The following is a 27,255-nucleotide window of genomic DNA, read 5'->3' as shown; positions in this document are numbered from 1 at the left end:
TAACCGAATAATTAACCCGTTTACGAATAATAAAAAATATTGCTTTAATTTATTATTAGTTAACATAGACAAAGGAAGGTATTTCCATAGACATAATATTAAGAATCATCTCGCTCTCTCGCTTCCATGTTTGTTCGTAGTCATTTTGCATTTCTGTGCTAGATTTTCCAGTAAAGTCCGTTTCGAATTAATGATAAATTTTCGTACAAGTGTGTGATTAATGATATATTCGAGATCACGGCGACTTTGCGAGGATTTGTCGCCCACCTATAAGTGCATATCGTCAGTAGATTAACAGGGAGGGTACGTCTTTCATGTCCTTATAATCAAGTAAATGCGTCATTTTATCGAATATTATCGAAAGTGAACTCATTGTAGTTGGATTAGTTTTAGAATTAGTGCTTGAGTGGCATAGGCAATGCGATTTGATGCCGAAACGTCTTCGTCCTATGGTTTTATTGTGTCCAGCTGATTTGGTAGAGGGCGATTCGTAGTGTTCGAGCCGCGAAGGAAATGGATTGATACGGGTTGATACGGTTAGTCATCAGCGTTCCAGATGCGCTTTCGTCTGCCTCCGATAGACAGTTCAAAAAACTGATTGTATGCCCCGCAACTACGCCTAACGATTTCAGATAAAGTCGCATTGTTCAAAGTTTCTTTGTGATTTCACGATGATAGCAAGGAAAGATAACGCCTTCTTGTTTACCGTTCTTCAGTGTTACGCTTTGTTGCAATCGTTTCATCCGATGTTTTAGTCGCTTTGTTAATTGGCCGGATTTTTTTTTAACTAAAATAATTTGTCAATGGTATCTAACTGTGTTTTTGTTTCCCTGATCGCAGGTGAGTTCATTTTAACTTGTTCATACATTAATATATTTAATAAATGATTGTTAAGACTTTATCCTAATATAATGTTTTATTTAGGGTAGATCAATAAAATTCACTATAATACAAGAAGAGAAAAGTTAAGAATGTTTGACCTTTATAGCTGTTTACTTATTAGTGAAATACCTGGGTGATAAAAATAATTTCAAATAATGTTGTGATCTTTCATTTAAATGTATGCCGATTGCTTAAAATTTGTAACGGTTGTCAATTTTCCTGACCTCACTGAGGAGGACAAGGCTGAATGTATGACATTGTTCATAACTTGCCCTAAAATCTATAAAGAAAAAATTTTTTGTATAATTTTTTTTACTGCACTTTTCTGCCAATGTATATATAGATATATATTTTTATATATGTGTATGGCCGCATATTTATATACATATATATATATATATATATATATATATATATATATAAATATGGCTATGTTTACCAAAAAATTGCTAAAAATGTGTCTCCATTTTCTCTTTTCTATTGATAATTCCTATCATGATTTTATTATGATAATCGTTTTTTGTTCTTAATTCCTATCCAGTTGCCTTTTTTTCCTGTTTGCCAGCATTGACATACTTATATGTAAAGTTTGAATGTTACTTGCATATTTTGTAATCAACTCTTTGGTTACCTTGAAGTCTGTTTCATTATCAGCATAATTAAATGTAAGATATATTTAATTGAAAGGATTACACTTTTTAATAAGAAATAACATTAAGCAAATAAGAGTAATTTTTACAAAAGAAATTTAATAAATATTTGCACAGTACATAATCAAGACCAATAAGTATTATAATTTGCCAGTTATCTCATTAGGTTAATCATTTCATTGGATATGATAATGATTTTTGGGGCACAATAACATGTTTAATGTATCTATAGCAATTTTAAAAAAAGAATGTTTTAAACTGTATATATTAAAACAGGGTTGCCAGTCAATATATTTTTTTCCAATCAATTCAATTTTAATTATTAAGATAAATAATAATGCTAATTATATATATACTATCTGATATAGTAACTATAGTGGTGCAAATAAACTCTCTATGTATAATGTACCTAACCTATATTGCCTGTCCAATACAAACTAAGTTTCTATTATGTAATTAATTTAAAATTGGATTTAATTATCTGATACAGTTAAAACCAGTTTCCAGAATTTCTTTTCCAAGTAAGAAATGTTTTTTTAACTAAATATCATTGTTTAAACAACTTATGACTTATGTATTACATACATAATAATGCATATGTGTAAGTTGTTTTTGTAAAAAAAATGGTTAAAATTGAACTCAAAATGTCATGATAGTTTAGTAGTTCCACATCCTTTTTAAATTAAAGGTTGTGTTTGTATAATTTTTTATTATATGTTTACTGATGTACCTTTAGTGTAAAATTCTTAATTTTACTATGTACATAATAGTATCTTAGATATTCTTATACTGTCTTGTTCAATTCCAAAGTTTCTGTATTGCAAGTTTTAACAATAGTATTTGGTTAAAATTATTCTTAATTTCTTATTATATATATATATATATATATATATATATATATATATATATATGTATATATGTTGGTGAATTCATTCAATTGCAAGACTTAAAAAACCATGGAGGATGAAATAAAAAGTTAATGTAAAAGTACAATTATATCAAAATTAATCATTATTAAGTTATTTAAATTTTAAAACACTGATTCCAATGTTTTGATGAAAGATTTAAAAGAATTATTTTATATGAAACTGAGCAATATTTTTATAATTTTAATTTTCTGATAGTAAATGCATATTATTGGATGGCATATCTAGTGGTGAATATTTTAGCTATTATTCTTCAAATGGAGGTGTACATTCCAAATGCTTATACCTTACACTAATGGCTTTGATTCCTACCATCTGGCAGATCTGTGTTTTATTTGGTCTTTTGCCTTGTCTGTATCATGGCTCTAGTGTTCTTGGGGTTTATTCTATTTGTATTGGAATCTTTTGTAGTCTTTTTTTGGATTTTGCCTAAATTGGTTTGTAGTTCTCAGACATTTTTATGAATTAATTGTGTTGTTTTTATAATATTCACATTGTTTAAGTATTTATTAGTTTATTTTTAGTAATTTTCAGGTGTATTTTGGAATTTATATAAATTATTTTGTAATACTGCTTAGGTATGTCTTTTGTATGTTAGAGTTTTTGTAATATGTATTTCTATTTTTAAGTGGCTTTGTTGTAATATTGTTAGCTGATAAACGCCCACTGCAAGGAATAGATTTTGCCCAAAGATCGCCTTGCGATATCGTCAGAACACCTAGAAAGGTCCACTTTCCTACGCAGCTTTGGTGTGTGCTAATGTAATTGTTTGTGTGTGTGTGTTAGGCGATGGCGACAAACAGGAGCGGAGCGGCGCAGCGGCCAAACGGAGCGCCGCAGACCAAGGTGTGCCAGTTCAAGCTGGTACTGCTGGGCGAGTCGGCAGTGGGCAAGTCATCGCTGGTGCTGCGCTTCGTGAAGGGCCAGTTCCACGAGTACCAGGAGAGCACGATCGGCGCAGCCTTTCTAACCCAGACCGTATGCATCGATGACACCACCATTAAATTTGAGATCTGGGATACGGCGGGGCAGGAGAGGTGAGCTTCTAAATTTTACACGAATTACACTTTTTCACCATTTTTTTAATAATTTATTGGAAACACTAGGACACATTTAAAAAGTTTCATAATAATAAACAAAAAAGTACAATGGGCGGTTTTATCACACGAGGCAATCTCTTACAGGCAACCATAGTTTGGAAAAGGTAAAAGTATAAATAATTGGTAGTTAACATGTACAAAACGTACATAGATACCCGTGTATTACATATTTTTCTAATAAAATAACTTTCTAATAAAATAACTTATAATACATATGATAAATATAATAGCATAATAAATATAAACATCAAACTGATTTGGATAGCACTTACCTCAGAAGGAATAAAGAAAGAAAGGAAGAAAAAGAAATGAATTAACGGATGAATAGTCATAGGTCTAGTAAATAGTTCTTAAGCATTTTCTTAAAAATGGTTGTGAGTTAGCAGGTCTTGTATTCTGGGGTAAATCATTCCATAAATTGCCTGTGTGGTAAAAGATTTGGCCATAAAAAAAAAACAATCTGGAACCAAATTAAAACCGCTGATATATTACATCATCATCATTACCATCATGGTACCGCTGGATATAGATCTTCCCTGTAGATTATTAATAGGACCTGGAGATAGCGTCTTCTGACTATAACAAGGTTGTCACCTTATGGGTGGATATCCTACACTGAGTTTGTTGGAGATTGTAGTTTCCCCTCCAGAACTTTAAGGCACCAGTAGTTACCTGTTTTGTATGCTATGTGGCCTGCCTGTCTGTATATTATTTATATGGCCTCCGTGTTTGTGGAACTCCTGTTTTCCCTATGGTAAAGCGGGGGACTGTTATATACAATTAATAATTTATCACCGAATATTATTATTGACATACTCAAGTCCTTCTTAACATATTCCATTCATTTCTCTTTTTTACCTTCCACAATACCATTCCTTTACTTTATCACAGGAGATTGTGCTTTGTAATATATCAAAGTTATATTTTAAGTTAATGATGTGATATTTCAATAATTAGAGGTTTTAATGCTTATTTACTTAAGTGGTATATATAACTAAATGTAAATTGCAAAGATAATTATTGAAACTGGTTTATCAGAGTATTAATAATTTATGAAGATTATATTAAAAGCGGTAACTTATGGTTGTCAATAAAAACAAATTTAATATATATCTGGAAGAAGTAAATTTGATTCAGCATGTAAACAATCTCAGTAGATTTAATATATTACAAAAATTACATATAAACTGGGTTTACATAGTACTATGTGACGGCAATGTTCAATTATTTGTGATAATTAAAACAGTTCATTAGACATTTCTGAGCTTCTAGATGAACAATACCCGTTATCTCTGTCGCACGACTGACAAAACTTCACATTGTTAGTGTAGGACAAAGATAATGCTCTACGAAGCCGAAATTAGCCGATTGTCTCTTTCTAAAAGTCGATGTGCAATATTTATTGCCGGGTAAGATACAGAATTAAATTAAACTAAATATATTTATAAATGAATAATTTTTCTTGGCAACTGTCAAATTAGATGTTTCTATTAAGAAAAGTATTTAATGTAGAAACATCTCTCGTCTTTTAAACCCTGAATACAAGACTTAGTTTAAGCTCTTTATTACATATGATAGTGTGCCTTATTATCTCACTAATATGACTTACTTTTCTCTAAATGAAAAAATCTTATGAAATCGATTTTAAATGTCATTAAATATAAGTTAAGAATTTTAATGAACATAGCTTGGGGTTGCAATGCTATATCTACAGCAGTAAAGAAATTTGGATTGGTATCAAAAAATAATCCGTTAAAAAGCTTGGCCACCCCTGGTGTAGATAGTTGAAAAGTGTCAATGTACATCACAAGAGAAACGCCCACCGCAATTCACTTGAGATACTTGGTGTAAGAAACCTATAAAGTCATTTATGATTGCGTTGATGTTTATACAAAGGAAGATATCAGGGCTTATGACTGGTAATACAGGTTTATTGAACTTTTTAATGCTTATATATACAGGTTGATTGTTTGTATGTGTAGAATTTATCTTTCTCCAATCAACCTGTATATAGATTGTAAATGATAAATAATTTTAAAATGTAGTAATTTGCATTTTAAAGACGCTTTTTGTTGTGTATATATTAACGCCCATTTCCAATCACCCTGTATAAAGTTGGTCACTTTAAAATACATTACTTACATGTATTTGAATGCGAGAGGCCAATAATTTCTGGCAATGTACAGATTTCTGCAGGGACAGATAGTAAACAATAATTCATTTTGCGATTTAGAAAAAGGCTTTCTAACAATATTATCATTAGGTTGCCCCTGAGTAAACTTTTAGTCCACGGACCTCCTGTTTCAGCGGACTCAATTTACTTATGAAGCAGACTAAAGCCTAAATTGGTCAGTAGCGTAACATCAGTCACATCAAATCATAAAAAAAATAAAGCCAGTTTTACTTACCGCGGTGATAGGTAACTAAACGCACTTATCACCTCGATATGTAAAACTGGCCAATAGAAGTAGATGTTACTAAATATATAAACAAGTATCAAAAGTAATTCTTTCGCGAGATATTATCGCTGCGTCGAGCCAAGTTTTGTATTTAAGTAGCCCTCAAGTTTTACATAATAAGCTCTTGTATGTAAACATTTAAGTTGTAATTTTTTTTTATTTCAAAGTGATTTACGTAATTTACTGATTATCATTCGCTTGATTACTGTTAAGTTACTGACATTTACTGATTCTGTGACCTTCAGAAGGTGGACCGCAGATGCTTAACCTAGACCAGAGGTTCCAGACTTTTTTTCACAGACCCCTTTTAAAAGTTTATCTAGTTTCGGTGAACTCCCTGTAGACACTTTTCTACTACAGAATTTACGTTGGGGTTGTTCCAGGCCTGATTTATAATTAAAAAAATTGATCGGATAATTAATTAATTGTTTTGTGATTTGAGAATAAACCCCAATTTTATTATCACCCCCACGTAGACGCCGATATTCTTCAGCAGACTTCGGGCAGTATATCTGAACAACTTTAGGAATATTTGGCCTAGACCTTGGTAGAATAGTTCGAAGGTACCTTCAGGTGCCATCATAGGCTATTTTATTATTTAATGTAATCAGACGTTATTTGCCGGAAGTCCATCCTAAGTAACAAAAGGACCAGCCCGCTGATTAATGCGCATGCGGCAAACAATGCGAATTACACAACTGCCACCGTTAAATCACTCAACACGTGTTTCACCTCTCCACGGGGCATCTTCAGGAGTTATGTTGCACCGATTAGTGCCAAACACAGAGTCTATTTTGTTACTGAAGAAGGCCTCTGGTATCTTTTGCAGACGCTCTATGAAGTGTCGCAAACACAGTTTGAACTGGCACTTAATAGGTCAGGGTGGCGCGATAGATTCAGGTAGTCATTCTTAGTCAAGGGCGTTTAAAAGGGCGTCAATATGGTCTGATATTATCTGGCCTAACTAACATTAAAATCGTGAATATATGATAATAATACCAAAGAAATTAGAATAAGGGAAAGCTGTACACCAATACCTAACTTTGCGTCGTGGTTACGTTCCAAAAATACACGACGCAAATTGAAAAGACGCAAAGTGAATTAGGATTTTCTATAGCAAACCATGCAAAGATCGAAGATAGGTTCCAGGGTTACGAAAATACTACTTTTTTTAAAAAAATGGAACAATGTAATTAAAAAACAAAAATAATTTAACTCTGCCAATAAATAAATTGGAATAATATTTCCCTTTTTTGTAACCAGAAAGAACACGTAAAAAGTTATATAAATTTATTATTCTCTTTTAAAAAAGCACAACCAACACACTACGTAATTGAAACTAAACTCTTAGAATTAGCAAAACAAAGTGAAAACAAAACTGTATTCAAATTGCGTTGATTTTTAGTCAGAAAGGGAATCCCCGAGTTTTGATGGCGTGGCCTATTTAGAAACAAGTGTTACCATCTTTTAGAAATAAATAATAATAAAAAAATTTCACGACTCGAACCCAAAACAACGCAACCTCGAAAATCTAACGACGCACAGTGAAAAAAAGTACTTATTTAGCAGCGACGCAACTTCTAAAAAAAAACGCAAAACGAAACTACGCAAAGCAAGAGGTATTGGTGTATTTGTTAATGAGGAAAAAGAGGTTTTGTATATAAGAAAAGAATGATAAAAGTACGAAAGAAACTTTAATGGAAGATAGGCGAGAAAAGCAGAAGATGATGTGATATATGGAAGAGGTAAAGTAAATAAAATAAATTTCTAAAAAATAATTCAATTATAAAAAGACTCTCCCAAGATAAGGCTGAACAAGAGGTTTTCTATAACAAGGCCATTAAAAAACATTACTATACTTTGGAAAATGTCAGTGGAAGAAGACGCAGAAACTAGCAACACTTATCTATTATAATTATGGGTAATTCCCCTCACTTAAAGGGTCGCTTGGCGGCAGTTTTTTTTTTTTACTACGTGCTGCTTTATTAACCCTTTCGTTACCAGCGCTGGAATTAACTAGCGTCCACTGGACGACGTGTGTACCAGCGCCTGAGATAACCGGCATCGACTTTGTAATGTGGACTTATGTGTAAATCCCCGTTTTAAGACTTATCACAGCCAAATAAATTACTAAGAATCATCCTTACTTCTATTTAATAATCTTCCGTAATAATAATCTACTAAGGTTGACCGAAAGACAATTTACTTTCAATTTATAAATCAGTAGGAATATATCGAAGTAAAAGATGCGTTGTTTGCAGTGCAAATGACAAAAGAATCTAAATATGAACATGAAAATTGTAATGTGGACTTATGTGTAAATCCGTTTTAAGATTTATCACAGCAAAATAAATTACTAAGGATCATTCTTACTTCTATTTTTAATTAATATACCAGTAAAATATTTTAAATATGTAACACAAATGAGAAAATTCGTTAATTTTACCGCCATGTAACATGCACACTGCGGCGAGGTGTTCGGTTCAGTAGTGTAACTTTGGCGGAACGTACTGCGGTAAGGAAAGGGTTAATGTTAGCCTTTTCGGTTTATATAAGTTACGAATCGATAAACAATGTATGCATCTGTCTGCAGGTACCACAGCTTGGCGCCGATGTACTATCGCGGTGCGCAGGCGGCGATCGTCGTGTATGACATCACTAATCAGGTAATAACTCCTTCATGTTTTCTCCCCACTACTCCATTTTTAAGCTATTTGCACTGAGGACTGTGAACATAGGTCGTAGAAAGACCCTGGATGCGAGCAGTGCAGGATTGATCATCGTGTCGATCTTGGCGGAAGGCCTATGCCTTCCATCGGCTAAAAAAAGAATATATTAGATTGATTGGATTTAAAAAAAAAACACACAATACTCGGCGATACGTATTGCACATCGACCTTTGGAAAGAGACAATCGGCTAATTTCGGCTTCGTAGAGCACTATCTCTGTCCCACACTACCTATTTGACGTTTTGTCAGTAGTTGTATTTCGTGCGACGGAGATAACGCTCTACAAAGCCGAAATTAGCCGATAGTCTCTAAAAGTCGATGTGCAATATTTATTGCCTTGTACTGTACTAAGCTAAAGAATGCATCTTACAACAGCGTTAGCTATTTTCTGCACTTGTGTGGAATTTTTTTATGACGTAACAAGTTATTGTTCGGTATTTATTTCCTTTATTATTAAAAGTTGTTTATTCATTTTTTGCAAAACCAATTGTTAGTAGGTGTATCGGAAGGTATGCACAAAAAAATCGCACCAAAAAATGTTTTAATCCCAAAAAGTGTACAGAGGTAATACAGATCACATAACATATGTTAATCAAAGGTATACTTTGTTATATATAACTTTGCGTATGTTTAGTTTGTCGGTCAATCTAATAAAGATCGATACAAGGCAGCCGTGCGAGGCGGTCGTTCTACTCAGCTGGTAATTAATAACACTAATTACGCTAATTGCGTCGTTTCAAATGCGATACCTCCTTCGTTCTCTTTATGTACTTGTTGTGTTGAAACACGCTGTCTTACTCTGGGCCTGCTTATATATAAGGCTATATAAAGAATTTCCCTTCGAAATTGAATCGGTAACAAAAAAATATGTAGACAAATAAAACACACACACACACAAGTGAGGTTAAAAAAAAACAGACGCGTTCACGTGAAAAATGTATTTAAAATATATGCCAAAAACCGTCACGTAAAATAAAGTTATATAGTATATTTTAAATATTGACATAATTCGTTTTCAAACCTTTAGTTAGATTCTAACTGTCCGATCATAAAGAAATAATAAAATCAATGTATGAATGACAATAACTAGTTTAAATAAATAAATATATATACAGCGTGTTTGGAAATAAGTGTAAAAGCTTCAAGAGGTGAATTAATAGCTTATTTGTAAGCAAAAAGTTTTAAAACTTTTAGCCCTCTTTCTAATCATCCTGTATTAATGTATTAAAATGTAAAGTCGAAATAAACGGTTCGACAGCTCGTTTTTAGTGTGTCGCCAATATTTGGAACGACCTGCCTGAGTAATTTTCCTGATGAGCTAAACTCTGGAGCCTTTAAGAGTAGAGTGAACAGGTTTCTTTTGAATGGGCGTGTACCATCTTCGTCTACATCTACACTATTTATCAGATGAGATGGAAGACAAACGCCTATTCAATTACAATTATATATATAAAAAAATTAAAGGATCGCTTTGCAGAACAAAATCTGCAAGGTCAGATAAACAATAATTAACTTTAATATATCCAAGTTTTTTAGAACGCTATTTTGCACCTTTATAGCTTTTATACCGATAACCAAACAATTGTATATATCCGTATCGTTTACCGGCACGCCTTTAAGTAAAATGAAAATCATATTAACCTTCTATTATTGCCGTGTGTTGCATAAATAATTCATCTGGCAACTCGCACTGGTTTTTTTCCAGATTCGCTTCTATAAGGGGGATCGGAAAGTACTGTCGCTTTCTTAAGTTAAATTCACACGACTACATTGTTAACAAGTCTTTATTTCTAATCAACAATATATTCACCTTCGTTATCAACAACCTTTTGCGATCTAGTATACAAAATCAATGCCGGAGCGGTAAAAATTAATCGGTTTTTCTGTGAAATATGTCGATATAAACGACATTACTTTCCGATCCCCCTAATATTTACAATTAAATGTCTTGATTTATTTACTAATCTTATTTCTGTTTAACATTTTATACTAGCACACACATATTAACGCATTATTATTATTTGCGTATGTGTTAATATAGTTTTGAACTTAATTTTGGGGAAATTGCGTCGGAATTACACAAAATAATTTCTTCTTCAATTGGAGAACAAGTCGCACGGATTCATGACATCCGTACAGCGAAGGTCCAAACATAGCCTTCTCCATTGTTCTCCGGGTGACCTTGAGTTAAAGTCTCAGATCTTCGTCTTCAGACATTGTGGTATTTTAGACGAAATGTTTCGAAGATGATTCTTCTTTTTTTTATTACGCTAGAATAATTTAACACATAAGTATTGTAGCCGTTGAGGTCAAAAATTCGAAACGCTATGAAAGGCTGCAGAGATGTAAAACCAATATTAACCCATTCGCTGCCAAGCCCAAATTATATGAAGTCATCCTCATTGCCATTTATATTTTACGCGTTATTGTTTACCAAAACCCTGTTATTTCTTGGTGAGAGCGCACATATACTATCATATATAATCATTTAGAATCAGAAAACCAAAGACGAGTATACTCGTCTTTGGCAATGGAAAGGCAAAAGGACTCGATATCAAATAATGAATCGAGACACTGCATTCTGTAAATTGGCAATACTTAAAAATTTACTATTGCCGATTGCAGTGTCTCCGGCAAATAACGGGAAAATGTAGTACCGCGTATTTTTATCTCACTTCGAGCTGAGTAACTGTAACACCTCTTATTAGTATTTTTTTTTAAATTGCTTATTCAAAAGCCTGCATGTTATATAATATTTAAAGTAGGACGAGTATACTCGTCTTGACAATGCGTGGTACCCTGCCAAAGACGAGTATACTCGACAACTATACTGATGTTAATGCGTGGAATTAAATGTTGTCGATGCTCACTCGGGAAGCTGATTATTGTCAAGCACTCTTTATAAAACTATATTTGTAAATACTCTTTTTTATCTCTTCTCAGCAGAACTTCCTTCCGAGCCGGCGGTAGCTTACTGCTTATAATGTTAAAATAATTTGAAAGTGCTTGCAAATGTACTCGGAGGAAAATATTTTGAATTTGATTTCGTAATCAAATGTGAAGTAATAGAAGATCGTCCGGTCATCATGTGTAAAAATAGCCAAGCCTTTATCGCGAGTACCGAAGAGTGGGAGGTGTCGGACGATCACCCCGTGGTGTTCGAACATCAGGGGTGTCAAACTCAAAAGTTAATTTGGGCCGCAAAAAAAATAGTTCATAGAAAGAAATTTATTTATTTTGACACATGTAATATACATGTAGGATCTTTGGTCTTATTTACTTGTTTCTATCCGTTACCTTGCGCACAAATAATACGTGCGTTAAAGATCTAGGAACAATTTTTTTTTGCAATTTAACACGTTCCGTGCCACGGCAATTTTTGAAGATTTTCCATTCAGGCCGCGTGGGCCGTATGCGACCCACACTTTAAAAATTAACTCGTTTAAGACGAAAGCTATAATTAGCAGGAAAATGTTATAAATTTTAATATGTACGCGCATACGTGATGTGAAGTTATGTATATTCGAGCCTACAATTCATTTGTTTAAGAATCCTTTGTTTTTCAATGAGAACTGCAAATGGCCTGAACGGAAAGTGCAACGCGGGTCGTATACGCCCCACATGGCGTGTGTTAAAAATGATAATTAAAAGTTACCACCAAAAAAAGGTTAAACCCTAAATTTATGACAAGCTATCGGTCAATTAGATATTGAATTACATTGCAGTGGGTGTGTTGAACTAGTGTATTAGTTAGATAAAGGGAGAACTATGTCAAATGGTTAGGATAATACGGACATGCCTTGGTGATACCGAAATATAATCCTATATATGAGTCGTTTATTTAGAAAGTGTCATAAGTCACTTTGTTTTAAAGTCGAGATATTTTTTTAAAAAAGGAAAAAAATTATTACCGTATTGTGTTGCCATAAACTCGATTTTTCTGTTTTAAAGTCGAAATATTTTTCTTTAAAAAAGGAAAAAATGCCTTTTAATTGTTTTTACTGTTGCAATAAACTCGATTTTTTTTTTCTTCAAAAAGTGACTCATGCCGCTTTCAAAATAAACTGCTCATGTATGTCGTGTAGTTGTTGAGTCTCCTTTATCAATGACGATTCCTATTGTTTCTATTGTTTCTGAAGATGTTAATGCTGTTAGCCCTAAGGCTTTTACCAGCTTCATCGGTACTGAGTTCACGGAGCGGAAGGGTCCGTGAACTAGAATGTCGATTCCACCACGCGAAGCTCCTTTTGAACGTTCACGAACATCTAGCGCCATCTGTCGACGGCAGTCGAAATTAAGTTCTGACAAATTTATTCCCATAGCTTTTAGTTGAATATACTACTAAGTATAAAACATGTACGACTGCATATTTGACAAAATTTCTATTCTATTTTCGTAGTCACGTCGAAGCTTATAATTATACAGGTGATTTTTTAGTAAATGATTGAACGGAGAAAGGAGGAGAAAGTAATGTCGTTTCTGTCGACATTTTACAGAAAACCGATTGATTTGTTACCGCTCCAGCATTGATTTGTATGCTAGATGGCGAAAGATTGTTGATAACGAAGGTTGTTGGTTGTTGATAAAAAATAAAAATTTGTTAAAAATGTTGTCGTGTGAATTTAATTTTGGCGACATTACTTTCCGATCTATTTCCAATAACCCTGTATAAAGTAAAATACGTTACATTAATACATTATTTCCGTTGGAATGCGATAGGCAAATAACTTGTCAGCATGTACAGATAGTAAACAATGTTTAATTTTAATATGTAATCTGTACTGTGAAAACGCTTTTTCATACTATATTATCATTGTTATTTTTAATTTTTGAAACCATTGATTTTTATATAGTGTATATATATATGTTCATATATTAATCTGCAGCAAATGAACGTTACACAAAAAAAGTCCTTTAAGACATGCTTTACCCTTTTTTAATACTACAAAGTTATAACTAGCGGTAAAAAGTTGTAAATTCTAATATGCATTACGTACGCGCATGCGTGATACTTCAAATGGCCTGAACGGAAAGTGCAGGGGGGTCGTATTCGCCCCACATGCCATGGAATATGTTAAAGGGTGTGATGATGTGAAGGTGATCACCAAAAAAACTGGTTTTGTTGTGAACACTTCTCATATCAGAGCGCACTTGGTAACCTCGTAACGTGTATGCCATAAGGAATGTCAATTTGATTCAATTTTCTATAAAATTGGGCTTCTTCCGGCATTATTGTTACCATCACTAGATGATGGTTTAGTTGTTCATAATACGAAAACAGTAAATAAAATGAATCCCGAAACTTTAATAAATGATGTTGGTATTTCTATATTTAAATAAATATTTTCTTCTATATTATATATACATATATATTCAGCTAGATTAAACCTTTATGGGTTGTATATGTGTTAAATTAAAAAAAAATGTTGCAAGCAAACACAAATAGAAACATTTTTTTTGCGTTTCATATTTTATTGCGATATATTCACCGTGTAACCTTCAAGTAACACCGGCCTATAAATATTTAATGGAATCAGGCTTTCCCTTGCGGAAGTCCATCCTAAGTAAGAAAAGTACCAATATTTGTGGCAGTTGTGTAATTCGCATTGTTTGCCGCATACGCATTTATCAGCGGGCTGGCGGGCGGTGCACTTTGTTGCACGACTACCATTGCATGTGCGGAAGTGGCTAAATATTGGTCCTTTTCTTACCGGCCTATAAAGTTTGCACTTCTGTATATAATAAGTTATATATAAGTTATAACTCCTAGGTTATTTCAGCTAAATCCTAACAGTGGCAATGAATTAAAATTCAGGTTGTGTTGGTGACGTCATAGAGTTAGTTTTCTGCGCTGTCTCATGGAAAAATATAGTTATTTTCAAAACGTTTAAAAACTGTGACCGTAGTTACACGGGTCAATAGAGAATTAACTCTTAATAGCCTGATTTACGAAAGTGATTTTTTTAAATATTACTGCGTTTGCTTGAGGGTCTAGATGAAGGGAAAAATAGTTTTTTTTTTTTTTAATTTCGTTGGAAAGAATATTATATAACAGTAAAATACGTACAGCCAACCTATAAAAAACAACTAATAGTAATGTGAACATTCGGTTTAAAAGATTGGTATCAAAATTGAAACTCTAGGCTAATAAGGGTTAAGCTCTGAAGTGATCATATAAATATACTAATGTAATATTACGTCAGAATAAAACGCCTTTGGCTGACTAGAATTTAGTCATTATTAAACAAACATTCAAAATTAATGTAGGTGTTAATTGATAAAACGAATTATCACGTCTGAACATTAGTACAAGACTGTACATACAAATTTATATATTCGTGTAACATTGTGAGAATGTACAGTTGCCCACAAAAGTGTTATTAATTTTATGGAGCCCGGGGACGTCTACGTTTATTATTTTTATCATTTATTTATACGTATTTATTTTATTACTATCCATATCGTACTTAATTTACATTTTTATTATCTATTTTATCACTCTTTATTATTTTCAATATTTAAAAAAAAACTTTTTATACATCTTATGTATAATTGCGAACTTAATGCTGAAGGCTTTCTTTACCAGTTAGGCGGTGCAAAGATAAATTAATAAAAGTAGATGAAGCAAGTAAATATCATACAAGACAAAATAATAGCATAAAAAGTGAAATAAATATTATTGTTTTTCGTTTATTGTTAACGTTGTCAGCACTTTTGCAGAAAAAACTTAAAAATCAATTGAATATCGATTTTTTTATTTATATTTATCGATGATATTTGCATAAAGTGAAAATGACATAAATGTCTCGATCAGGTTTTTTCGATCGCTTTCACTAACCTTCTGTTTCGGATTTCGAAACACTTAAACTGTAATGTCATTAAATAAACATATTGTGGTAGTGTACTTTTGAAAGTTTTTTTTTTGTAATATTATATATAAACTTTTTGACTAATTATTGGTAACTAATTTTAAATCATCGAGAGATAATCTGTAATATGCTGGGTCGAAATATCCAAATATATGACCGAGTCAAATGTAGTAATATGAGACCATATGCCTTTATCCTGAGTGACTTATGTTTCAATAGCTCAAACAATATACAATATTCGGCGATAAATACATCGACATTTAGAAAGAGACAATCGGCTAATTTCGGCTTGAACGCTATTTCTTTTGTTTCTGAAGTAATTTTATGGATAGTGTGTACCATACATTAATGGACAGAAAATTAGCTTTATATCTCTTATAAAACTTTTATATCTCTAATCGATCATCCTGTATTTTTAAACGGTTTTATTTAGTTCGACCCGTACGGAATTTATTTGTTTATTTATTTGGGTCAAAATTAGAAATTGAAATTTAAACACCTTCCCGTTGTCAGATTGATCTGAAATTTGGTACACACATTTAATTTAGATGACAATACAATATAATAAAATCAATAACATTATATCTAAGATGGCCGCCGATACAAAATGGCGGATTACGTATTTTTCCTTAACCCCCTAAATATGGGTATCAAATGAAAGGGCTTCACTAGTAAAACACGATGATTATGTCAAAATTTAAAATTCAAGATGGACGCCGTTCCAATATGGCGGACTAGGTACATATTTTTCCACAACCACCACAATATGGGTATCAAAAAACCGTTTAAGTTTTTTAAATGTATTTATTTAAAGTTCCATAGTTGCTTAGGCCTCACTAAAAAATCTATCAAGGGACATACTTTATTCGCCATGTTTCACAGGGTTGGCTATCGCAGTTGTATTATGGTACGCAGAGGACGATGCTGTCTGTCTTCTTGAAACATGTTTGCGAGCAATGGCCATTTTATAGATTTTTTTTATTTATTCTAATCTGTATCGCCAGTGTTTTTTTTTTTTGCAATATTTTTTTTTTTTCGTTTTTACTAAACGCAGACAGTTGGGAGAGGGTTGCCGATATTTGATACGGATCTTTCTTCTCCCAGCTGCGAGGCACGACAGCATTTTATAATTTTTTAACAATTTTTCTTACACAATTTTCTCTTATGGGTAAATACAATAATATGGAAGTTTTACTCAATTATATATTACTTGGTACATTATTTTATTTCAAGTCGCTGCCCAAGCGCTACAGACCATTAAATGCCTTGAGATTTAGGACAATGTGCCGGGCCAACTCATCAAAAGATTCTGCTGTAGATTTTTTTTGAGAAGGTCCTGTAAGTTGAACGGGGAGGTATATTAAGGTTTTCACATAAGGTCTCGTGGTTACGTCTTTAGGATGCGAATCGGGAGCAGTGTCTGGGTAAATGATGAAAAGTCTGTACTGCGGAGTCGTCACATGGGCAAGTCTCATCATCAATTACTTTAAAACGGTGCAGATACTGCTTGCAGTACCCGTGCCCGCTTAGTAGTTGTTTGAGATGGAAAGATGTCTTGATGAGTTTTCGCAGTTTGTTTATGTCGGTGAGTTTCGAAAGGAGTCCTATTGTATGTCGACCCTGAGCCGAGCTCTCGTATCAAGTCTGCCAAATGCGGTTGTGTTCAGCGCGAATTGCGCTCTTCACGAAACTCAATTTATAGATTAATGCACAAAGTGTGAATTAGATGTGACCGTGTCACGGGAATGGAACCCGCGACCTGATATTGCAAGTTTCAGCTCTCAACACTTGGCTACCATTGCTGACACAGTTGATCACGTCTTTTTATTTTTAAATGTGAAATGAGTAGACAAAGGTAAATTATAAATACCATGTTAGTGCGTAACGAGAGATTTTATAATCTTCGCTTAATAGTATTTATATGTAACGCGCTAAGAGGACACGGGTATAGAAATAAATGAAGTCATATAGATGCGTTGTCCTTCACTGTGATAAAGGTTTTACATGTTCGCATGAGATTTTTCTCGATTTTTCTTCTGATGTGATCGTATTATATGTCCAGAATATTTAAATACTAATTCCCTTCTCAACTATTCCGTTGAGCATATATAGACAATAACAAAAAAATATATAAATTGTTCATATATATATCAGTAACTTATTAAAGCCGCTTGCATATTTTTTTTTATATTTGGACTGTGTGTTGGACCTGGCCCTCTGTCATATTTCCAATAGGATCAGGTGAAAGCGATCTGCATACAGATTCTTCCAATGAACTTCACCAGGTGGACTTCACTTTGTAAATTCAGAATGTTAACGACATATATACGTGCTATACCAGGGGTGGCCAAACTGTATAATAATGTGGGCCATTTGCGCAAATTAAAGTTTTTTGCGAGCCACAATTGAATTTGCATTTAAAACACGCAAAAGAATGTGTTTTTTTTTTTACAAAAATCATGTTTAATGAAATTATTTAAACAAAACTACAAAATATGTGTATTGAAGTTAGACATAATGGCATACGTATATGACAGCACTCCTAATAACACTTAAGATGCCAGTTAGTTAATTATGGTCGGTGTTTGGATCTCGCTAATTTTAAATAATAATAAAAATTATTCACGCCAGATATTGTTTTGATTTCCCAGGAGCTGATATAGGTTATATAAATTTAAATGTTGGAATAATTCGACAACCAATTGGAGCCAAAAATAATCGTTCAAAAAGCCGCATGTGGCTCGCGAACTGCAGTTTGGCCACCCCTGCGCTATACCGGACTATTAACTTTCGTCTGCTAAAATCAAAGAAAGAGAATGTAAGAAATTGTATTTTAAAAGAGATTAAAGTCACAATAATTACCATAGTGAAGGACAAGTGAAGAGAATGCAAATAAAAAGAATGACAAAAAAAAATATTTGTAAAATACTTCTCTGTCCTAACAATAAGACAGGTGGAACGAGAAAAAAAAAGCTTTAGTCTTGTGGATTAATTCTAGAAAATACCAAATTGTTGTCAGGAACAAATATGACTATACCAATCTAGGCTTGGTTCCCAAACTTAACTACTGTAAAAAACTTTATGCCCGGAACTCTTAACGCATGGAAACCACAAACCCAGCGAAGATACAGAAAATAAATATTAAAAAATTTGCTAAAGTCCCACTAGTACATTCGTAAAAGAGAGACGTAAGAGAAAGACTTTTTTGTAAGCTATTCTCAGATGCGTTTATCTCACGCGTTTGAAAATTTTAAATTCTTTTTTCTATTAAATCGAATCCTTTTAATAGGAACTACGAAATTATTCTCTTGCGATAACACGTTATCGAAATACAAAATAAATATTAAAGTACGGTTAGAAAATGCAGTGATTTATCCAACAAAATATGTATATTATAGTAATGGTATCCCACACGTTCGTGGTTTCGTTTCGGGGCTCCGCCCCCCTGATGTCCCCCTCTGCCCGCGTCACGGAGCGCCCGCGGTAATGCCCACAATTGAATTACCAACACGCGTATGTCTTCACTAAGTTCATGGCCATTGCTATGTAATAATCGCCTGGGGCACGCCATTACGTTCTTTTGATTGAATAATTAATATAATGCAATATTACTATCTACTTAGATTCATTTATATTGACCACTTGTGGGCGTCATGAGAATAATCCAAGAAGATCTGAGTTTTACAAACTTCAACTGAAAACTATTCTAATTTTAGACGATTTTTTGTGATCATTTCTTTAAATATCTAATTGTAAAAGCAATTCATTGTCAAACTTTAATTTTAAAAATGGAATAAAATAGAGAATCTTCTAGAAATTTCTATATAGGGGATCCATTTCTTTTTCTTTATTATTTTCTCTTAATTTCCCTGAATTATCTATAAAGTTTAGTTATACATTTTTCTTAGTTGAATTACATCTAATATATAAAATTCTCGTGTCACGGTGTTCGAACTTGAACTCCTCTGAAACGGCTTGACTGATTTTTACCAAATTTAATATGCGTATTCAGTAGGTCTGAGAATCGGCTACTATCTATTTTCTATACCCCTAAGTGATAAAGGTTGTTCACACTTAAAAAAAAATTATTTTTTTAACGAAATTTTTTGTTTTTATTTTTTTATGATACAGCATACAAGAATACATACAACCATAAATTTTCACCCTTCTACGATTAACCCCTATTTTTTATTTGTAAATAAGAATATCAATTTTTTTTGCAAAACAACGTTTGCGGGATCAGCTAGTAAATATATATAAGTGAACAAGCTATTTTAAGTCTGATTTAAATTAGAGATATTTCTATTTCTATACACAATGTAAAATGTTTTTGGTGTCGGTATTTAGAACACGGAATAGTGCGTACTCTTGTCGTAGAGATGACCGATACTCTATGTATGCCTAGCAAATGTCTAAAGAGCAAGCGCAATTAGCGTTCCGATGTTTGTAACGACATGACCCGACACGACAATGTGTTTAATTTTTATTTAACACCGTGCACTACCGCCAAGACAATAATATATCCGATATTTATGTTCTGATAGTAAATAGATTTTTCTTATCTATATCTAAATGACTATCAAGTATCTTCCAATACAATCTTCTTCAACTTATCATGATGGGAAAGGTCGCTGGTAAAAGGAAGGTTGGTAGGAGAAAGAAGTCGTGGCTTCGTAACATTAGAGAGTGGACCGGAATCGCCAGCGCTGCTGAGCTTACGCAGAACCAAAAATAAGGAAGAAAGCAGGAAGCTGATAGCCAACCTCCACTAGTTGGAGAGGCACTTCAAGAAGAAGAATCAAGTATCTTGCAAGTTTAGATAGTTCGGAATTTTTTTTAATAATTTTTTTTGGGCGTGATGAAGGTTTTCAGGGAGAAAAATAAAAAAATTGTTAGGGAAATAGTAGAAATGATAGTTTTAGGTACGGCGAACATTGCTGAACATATGACTAGTAAACATATTCTCATAAGTAAAATTAATTTCAGCGTATTCTGATGAGTTTAAAAAGGTCGTCGGTCTTTCGTGTCTATTCCAGAACCTTAAGGCTGTATCGGCCACTCTGCGTTCTTGTATAATAATGTTGTTATCTTCATCGCAGGACACATTCGGACGCGCGAAGAACTGGGTGAAGGAACTCCAGCGACAAGCGTCCCCGTCCATCGTGATCGCGCTCGCCGGCAACAAGAGCGACCTGGCCGCCAAGCGCATGGTGGAGTTCGACGAGGCGCAGGCCTACGCCGACGAGAACGGGCTCCTGTTCATGGAGACCAGCGCCAAGACCGCCCAGAACGTCAACGACATATTCCTAGCTATCGGTGAGTGTACGCTTCCGTTGAAAATCAGAATCACTTACTATTTTGTCGAATGTTATGTGGTAAACCGCTTTAGATGCGTAGACTATAAACCTCTTTACTAAAGAATAATGCCTAAAAGTAGAAAGTATATCCATGACTCGGCTATATAGCGATGAGCAGGGAACAGAAATCGGTTAGAAGGAAATATTGGAACTCATTCTAGTAGAATGAAAGAAACAGTACGACAGATAAGATGATACAGAAGAAAGAGAAGAATGATAATAATAAAAAATATGAATAAATTAATAGAAATAAAAAGTCCCTGTCCCACACGAGATAGGGGAACGAGAGGTCACCAACAGCGGGGACCACATAAAAAAAAAAACTGACCGACTCAACAGAACACGCTTCAGAAGAACCATCTCTTAACACTCGCAGGCAAACTCTGCTTTGCAATTTAAAAAGTAACGCAAGACGTTAAAAAAGCTCGACTCGTTTATTTTAATTATTTTCATACCACTTTGTCTTACGGTATTTTAGTATAGTGCCGCCAAAATTAATTATATAATTATATATGAGGTGACTTTACAGCGCCGTCACGATTATTATGTAGAGCATGATATATATATGTATATATATATATATGTATATATATATATATATATGTTACCTTGCTACCTTGTTATATATGCGCTTCTGTCCGCAGCGAACAAGTTACCAAAGAGCGAGGGCGCGGGCGGCGGCAGCGCGGCCGGCGCGCGGCGGCTGGCGGACGGCGAGCAGCCGCGCGCCTCCGCCTGCTGCAAGTGATACCGCGCCGACACGGTAACAAGCACTGACACCGACACACTGTTGACATCACCACCACCGTCACCACTACCATCAACAATATCACCACCACCGGCCGCAACACTATGACCACCACTACCGACACCAACAACTCCATAACTGACACAAAACACACTACCAACGACATCAACAACACCACCATTGACACTAATAACACTACCACCACTGGCACCAACAACACCACCACTGATACAACACAACCACCACCGCCACTAACAACATCTGGCAACACTTTATTTAATTCTATAACAACACCTTATTAATGGCGGGTGATTCTTAAAACCAGGGGTCTTAAGAGACTGGTTGTAATGGATGGTCACGACTGCTGCTCCTCCACGAATATAAATAGCCTTTATCAGCAATTATTACTACACAGAATAGGTGCACCAATAATCTAATAAACAGGGAATATCTATAGTGTGTATTCACAAAGCACCGTGAAGAACTGGCAGTACCAATATTTCGCCTGCAAAAAATTTCTATTTCCATTCTAATAAACACAACAGAATTAGATTTTTTAATAAAAATCCTACGGATTTTATTAATTTACTATTAATTTGTTTTAAAATACATTGATAGACACAAATTATCGTATAAATAAATATTTAAATTAAAAAAATCCTTCTCAATGATGTTGCTTCAATATTTTGTTTTCATTAAATCATTTTTGACAAAGTGTACGTGAATGGGTATTGTTAAATTTTTCAGTGTCGTTGTAGAGTTTCTCCTTCTTCTCCATATCTATGACACCTTTTATTATAATTAGTGAATTTATCGTTCGCAGATGAAAATGCTGGGCGAAGGGAGCGAGCGAGCGGGTCGAGGTACGTGCTAGGACGCACGATGCGTGTCCCGGCGGCCCGCGCGCTCCCGACATGCGCTTACCCATGTACATATTTATTTATACACCACCACCCCACGCCCACGCCCACCCTCATGCGATAACTGCACCACAAAACTACCCATTTGCAGATGAGACATATTTAATTTCTTACATTCGTGGCTCCATGTTCACGTCACCTTTGCCGCACGTGCGGCTGTCAAAATCAATTCTGACAGCCGCTCGAGTGTTGCCACTATATCAAAACATTTACCGCAATCGGTAAATAAAATAAAAATTCATTAAAATATAATTTGTTTTAGTTTGTTTTACACGCGAGCAATGTCGTTTAATCTTAAATTATTTCACTATGTAAACATATGTATAAATTAGATAAAAAATATTTTTTGTTTGTTAATCAAATTATTCAATGATGTATCGTTTTGTTTAGACAAAATGAAGTATATGAATTATTAATAACATAGTTTAGAGCTTTCTGAATGAATTCTACTTAGGCGATGGCGTCGGACCGTCGTCGCAGCGCGTGGCTGTTTAAGACCATGCGGTCAGGATGTATAGCGCGATATAGTTATCCCCTACGCCCAGCAAATGTAAGCGATAGCTAGGTTTACTGTAAACTTTTAACTTGTAATAAACAATGAGATATATTTAATTGCGTTCACATAACAAGGCGGGCGACCGCTGTATAATGAAATTATGTAAAAAGAAATATTCTATGCCGCGATATATTTAAAGAAAGGTTTTTATAAACTTAATTTATTGTGCGGCGTTATTGTTTACAATTATGATTGTATCACAATTATTTTCCTAGTTGAAATGTTGTTTATTGTGGAAGATTGTATTTCTCGACGGTAATATTAATGGTGGAGGTGCATTTACGTTCACGTTCCCCGCTGTTACATTGTCCGCTGATCACGTCGTTACATGGGCACGTTGTTCTGTGGTCACGTCGTTACATGGGCGCGTTGTCCCGTGATCACGTCCTTACATTGACACGTTGTTCCGTTAACATGTTACATGGGAACTTTGTCCCGTGATCGCGTCACTCTCGTCACGTCACGTAGCTATTTCAAATCATAGCTGTTGCGTCATAAATCATTTATTGTTTAGGAATTATTTTCATATAAATTGACAAAATCAATTGTAAGTAATACACATACTCATTTACTACTTATGTATGCAAACACTTGATTTCAAGTGATTTGATCAAGAGTTGAAAATTCACGCAAAAATGGTTTCTATCGCAACAGTTTTTATATGTTATATGCGTATACGTTCACGCCCCCCGACTCGTGCACATGTATAACTTCTATGTTTTTTCCCACAGCGCTTCTTAATATATATATATATATATATATGTATGTTAAAATACTATGTACTTGTCCATTGTATCTTTACTATCACTATCCCTTGACCACGCTCCCCTCCCGTACCCCGCCGCGTCGGACCGTGCAGTAGTTTTTATTTTTAGTTCAAAAATACATAAAATACAAATTTGAATTAGCAATACGCGGCTCATCTAGATGGTTATAGTTTTAAAAAACTAATTATATATACGGACTATATGTTTTTAACGCTTATGTATACTATACGTGTAATTATTTACTCCGTAAGTGATGTGTAATAAGGATTTTAAGTAGCTTTGGCAGTTATAGTTCGGTTCGAGTTGTATACAAATGTTTAAAAAATAAATCGCATTCCAGAGGAAGTATTAGGCCTTACATCCGTAGAACTTTGTAATGGGAGCTGCGAAAGGATTGTTAAATATTTATTGATGGCAACACATGATTTATCATCTAGTGTTAACTGGCAACACTTATCTAATTATGTCATTGTGTTTTTTTTTAATTATTTGGTATTAGCTGGAGCTTTTTTTGCTCTGTTTAATCTATGAAGAAATAATGAAATTTTATTAAATTATTTATTAAAATTCTATATTTATTTTCCGAGCTCTAAGAATCCTAAATATTTTTTTATTAATAGCATAAATGATTATTAAAAATGAAGTATGGCCAATTCAACAGTATCTATATTGATGGCACATAAGCTTCGTGTATCCGATCGCCGGTTCCCATTACATGCGACTGTGTAGAAACTTCCTTGTGTTCCCACGTAGAGTTAAACTTTCACATTTTAATTTTACGCTATTCGCTGGCGTCACGTGGTTTTTATTAGAATTAGTGAAGAAAAAAAAATAATTATTATGTATCCGAGATGGATGGGTGGCCGTAACATCGAGACGATTGCACTCATGTCCTGACGCTGTTAAGTCTAGTTGCAATCTCCTCAGTCCACTATAGAAGTGTCTTTATATTTTGTCTCACGAATTATTATTATTTTTTTATATATAGGTATTGATATAAAATTATTGGCGGGAAAAAAAAATGTAGCCCGATACTGGCTTTTCGCCACCCGCGTTAGTGGCTGGCGGTATACCAGCAATTGTAGCCATTGTTTTTCGATGTAGAAAATATATATCCCGAGTATTAGATATAAAATTAAAAAGAAAATAAATTCTTAAAGAGCTGCGTTCTAGTGCAATATACGTCTGCATGGCATTCCGTTAACAATATGTCCGTTGATAATGTATAACAGTGTTAAAAATTGTATATCGAGGAATGCCCAAAAGGTTTAAAAAAAAAGAAAGCTTAAAATGTACATACGCAATTCGCTGGAAACAATAATATTAGCGAAGTAACCGTGGACGGTATGCGGCAACTCTGAACCTTCTGTAGATGTAATAGAGTATAAATTCCAACAGACACGAGAGATGTTCAATACACTGGCGGAAAGGACTTTGATCGAGGTCATAATGTACGTTTTTGTATTGTGTAAATATTTTGGATTTATTAAGATTATTATATTGAATAAAAAAATATTCTAAACGGACACGCCCGGTGTGTTTTATTTTACTCCCCCCTCCCTCTATTACAGTTTAATATAAAAAATATATTTATTTTGTACGAAATATTATTGAAAACACAAATATCTGAAAAATACTGCTGTCACAATGCTTCGTAAAATTTGACAATTTATTAGAAAAACGTTAGGTTTTAAAGAAAAAATAATATTTAAAAAGTCATCAAGTAAAATTTCATTTTCCTTGATGATTGTGCAACCAAATTAGTTTTACCTTTTAGACACGAAATTAGAAATATATACACATTACTATAAAGGGAGTGATTATACATAGCTATTTTATACTTATGATGAACTTATATGGAAAACTGAAGGCTGGCAGGATGTCATCGATATCTTGTTAATAAAAATTATTAATAAATTTTATTTTCATGCAATTAAATAACTAGCAGTATAGAGAAACCTTAAGGTACCGCACTCGACGGTATATATCAGGGGTGGCCAAACTACTTCATACTTCGAGCCATTTTTCGAAATTTAAAATTTCAAGCCACTATAGAAACACGCAAACATATATTTTATGTGACCAATATACAAAATATGTGTATTGAAGTTAGATATAATGGCACACGTATATGACAGCACTCCTAATAATACTTAAGATGCCGGTTAGTTTATTGTGATCGGCGTTTGGATTTCGTTAATTATGTTGGAATAATAATTATTCACACCAGTAATTTGTTTCGATTACCCAGGATCTGACATGGGTTATATAAATTTAAATATTGAAATAATTCGACAAATAATCGGAGCCAAAAATAATCGTTCAAAGAGCTGCAGATTGTCCACCATTGCTATATAATGTTGTCACTGTTTCTGTCAAAATAACTGCAGAAAAGGTAAAAGATTCCATCACACAAACACTTCACGAGACTACTCAATATTCATTTATTATCCTCGTATCATTATACTGGACCAATTTTATTATTTTTTTAATAACAATAAATTGTAAATTAATTACAAAATGTAAATTGAGATAAAATGAAACGACATTAAATATTTTATTGTACATATGACGATGTATGTTCCATCGGTACATGGCGTGTTCCACAAATGTTCCTTGGATATTATAAGGACAGTTCATCCGTTATTACAAATAGAACATGAAATTGTGAACAAGTCCATTTTCAATAAAACAGCACCAAAAACAAAGATCCAAAGCAAATAACCAAGTACAGGAGAAAGTGGAGCAAATTTTTGGTATTTCTTTAAAAATCATAACATGGATATGCCTTATGATTTTTAGTATCAAAAATAATATTAGTAAGAATTTTGTATTACAAATATTTAATGAGAAATATAGTCAATGGACAGGTTCATCAACTTCATAACGTATTTACGAGTTAAAATTATAATTAATTTTAAAAATAAAATATATCTTCCTATTTGTGCTAATCACACCTCTAAGTACAACTTAATTACATCGCCGATTAAGTTTCACAATTACTTATCTCCACATAGACATATAGCGTATATATGTAGACATAGTATATGTACAGGTAACCTATGAAGAACACAAATATCTTTCACTTAAAATTATTAAAAAAAAAACATTTACAGTACTCGGCGATAAATATTGCACATCCAGCTTTAGAAAGAGACAATCGGCTAATTTCGGCTTCGTAGAGTATCTATCTCTCTCCCACATCTATGTGACGTTTTGTCAGACGTTGTATTTCCTGCGACATAGATAACGCCGAAATTAGCCGATTGTCTCTTTCCAAAGGTCGATGTGC

At 33.7% G+C, this 27,255-nt stretch overlaps 1 protein-coding gene across 3 annotated transcripts; it reads left to right on the top strand.

The window, feature by feature from the left end:
- Positions 1-123: 123 nt before the first annotated feature.
- Rab5 (RAS oncogene family member Rab5) lies at positions 124-25,489 on the top strand. Of its 3 annotated transcripts, none has more exons than XM_068764892.1 (6): positions 124-303; positions 3,245-3,495; positions 8,611-8,683; positions 20,715-20,931; positions 21,617-21,735; positions 22,544-25,489. In XM_068764892.1, the coding sequence occupies exons 2-5, from the start codon at positions 3,248-3,250 to the stop codon at positions 21,718-21,720; spliced, it is 642 nt and encodes a 213-aa protein (XP_068620993.1). In that variant the 5' UTR covers positions 124-303; positions 3,245-3,247; the 3' UTR covers positions 21,721-21,735; positions 22,544-25,489. The 3 variants fall into 3 exon arrangements, with proteins under 3 accessions (XP_068620993.1, XP_068620995.1, XP_068620994.1); XM_068764894.1 differs by lacking the exon at positions 124-303 and adding an exon at positions 378-536; XM_068764893.1 differs by lacking the exon at positions 124-303 and adding an exon at positions 596-840.
- Positions 25,490-27,255: the final 1,766 nt, after the last annotated feature.

This window comes from Battus philenor, unplaced genomic scaffold (genome assembly GCF_028537555.1).
Source record: "Battus philenor isolate CCGP_79_NKW_IND1 unplaced genomic scaffold, ilBatPhil1.0.hap1 SCAF_2, whole genome shotgun sequence".
Lineage (NCBI taxonomy): Eukaryota > Metazoa > Arthropoda > Insecta > Lepidoptera > Papilionidae > Battus > Battus philenor.
This window is presented reverse-complemented; position numbering and strand designations above follow the sequence as displayed.

Bases quoted from the DNA above. Each gene is read 5' to 3' on its own strand.
- Rab5 (XM_068764892.1), top strand. From the start codon at position 3,248: ATGGCGACAAACAGGAGCGGAGCGGCGCAGCGGCCAAACGGAGCGCCG. The intron at 8,684-20,714 runs GTAATAACTCCT...TCTTCATCGCAG, and splicing joins TGTATGACATCACTAATCAG to GACACATTCGGACGCGCGAA. The intron at 20,932-21,616 runs GTGAGTGTACGC...TTCTGTCCGCAG, and splicing joins CGACATATTCCTAGCTATCG to CGAACAAGTTACCAAAGAGC.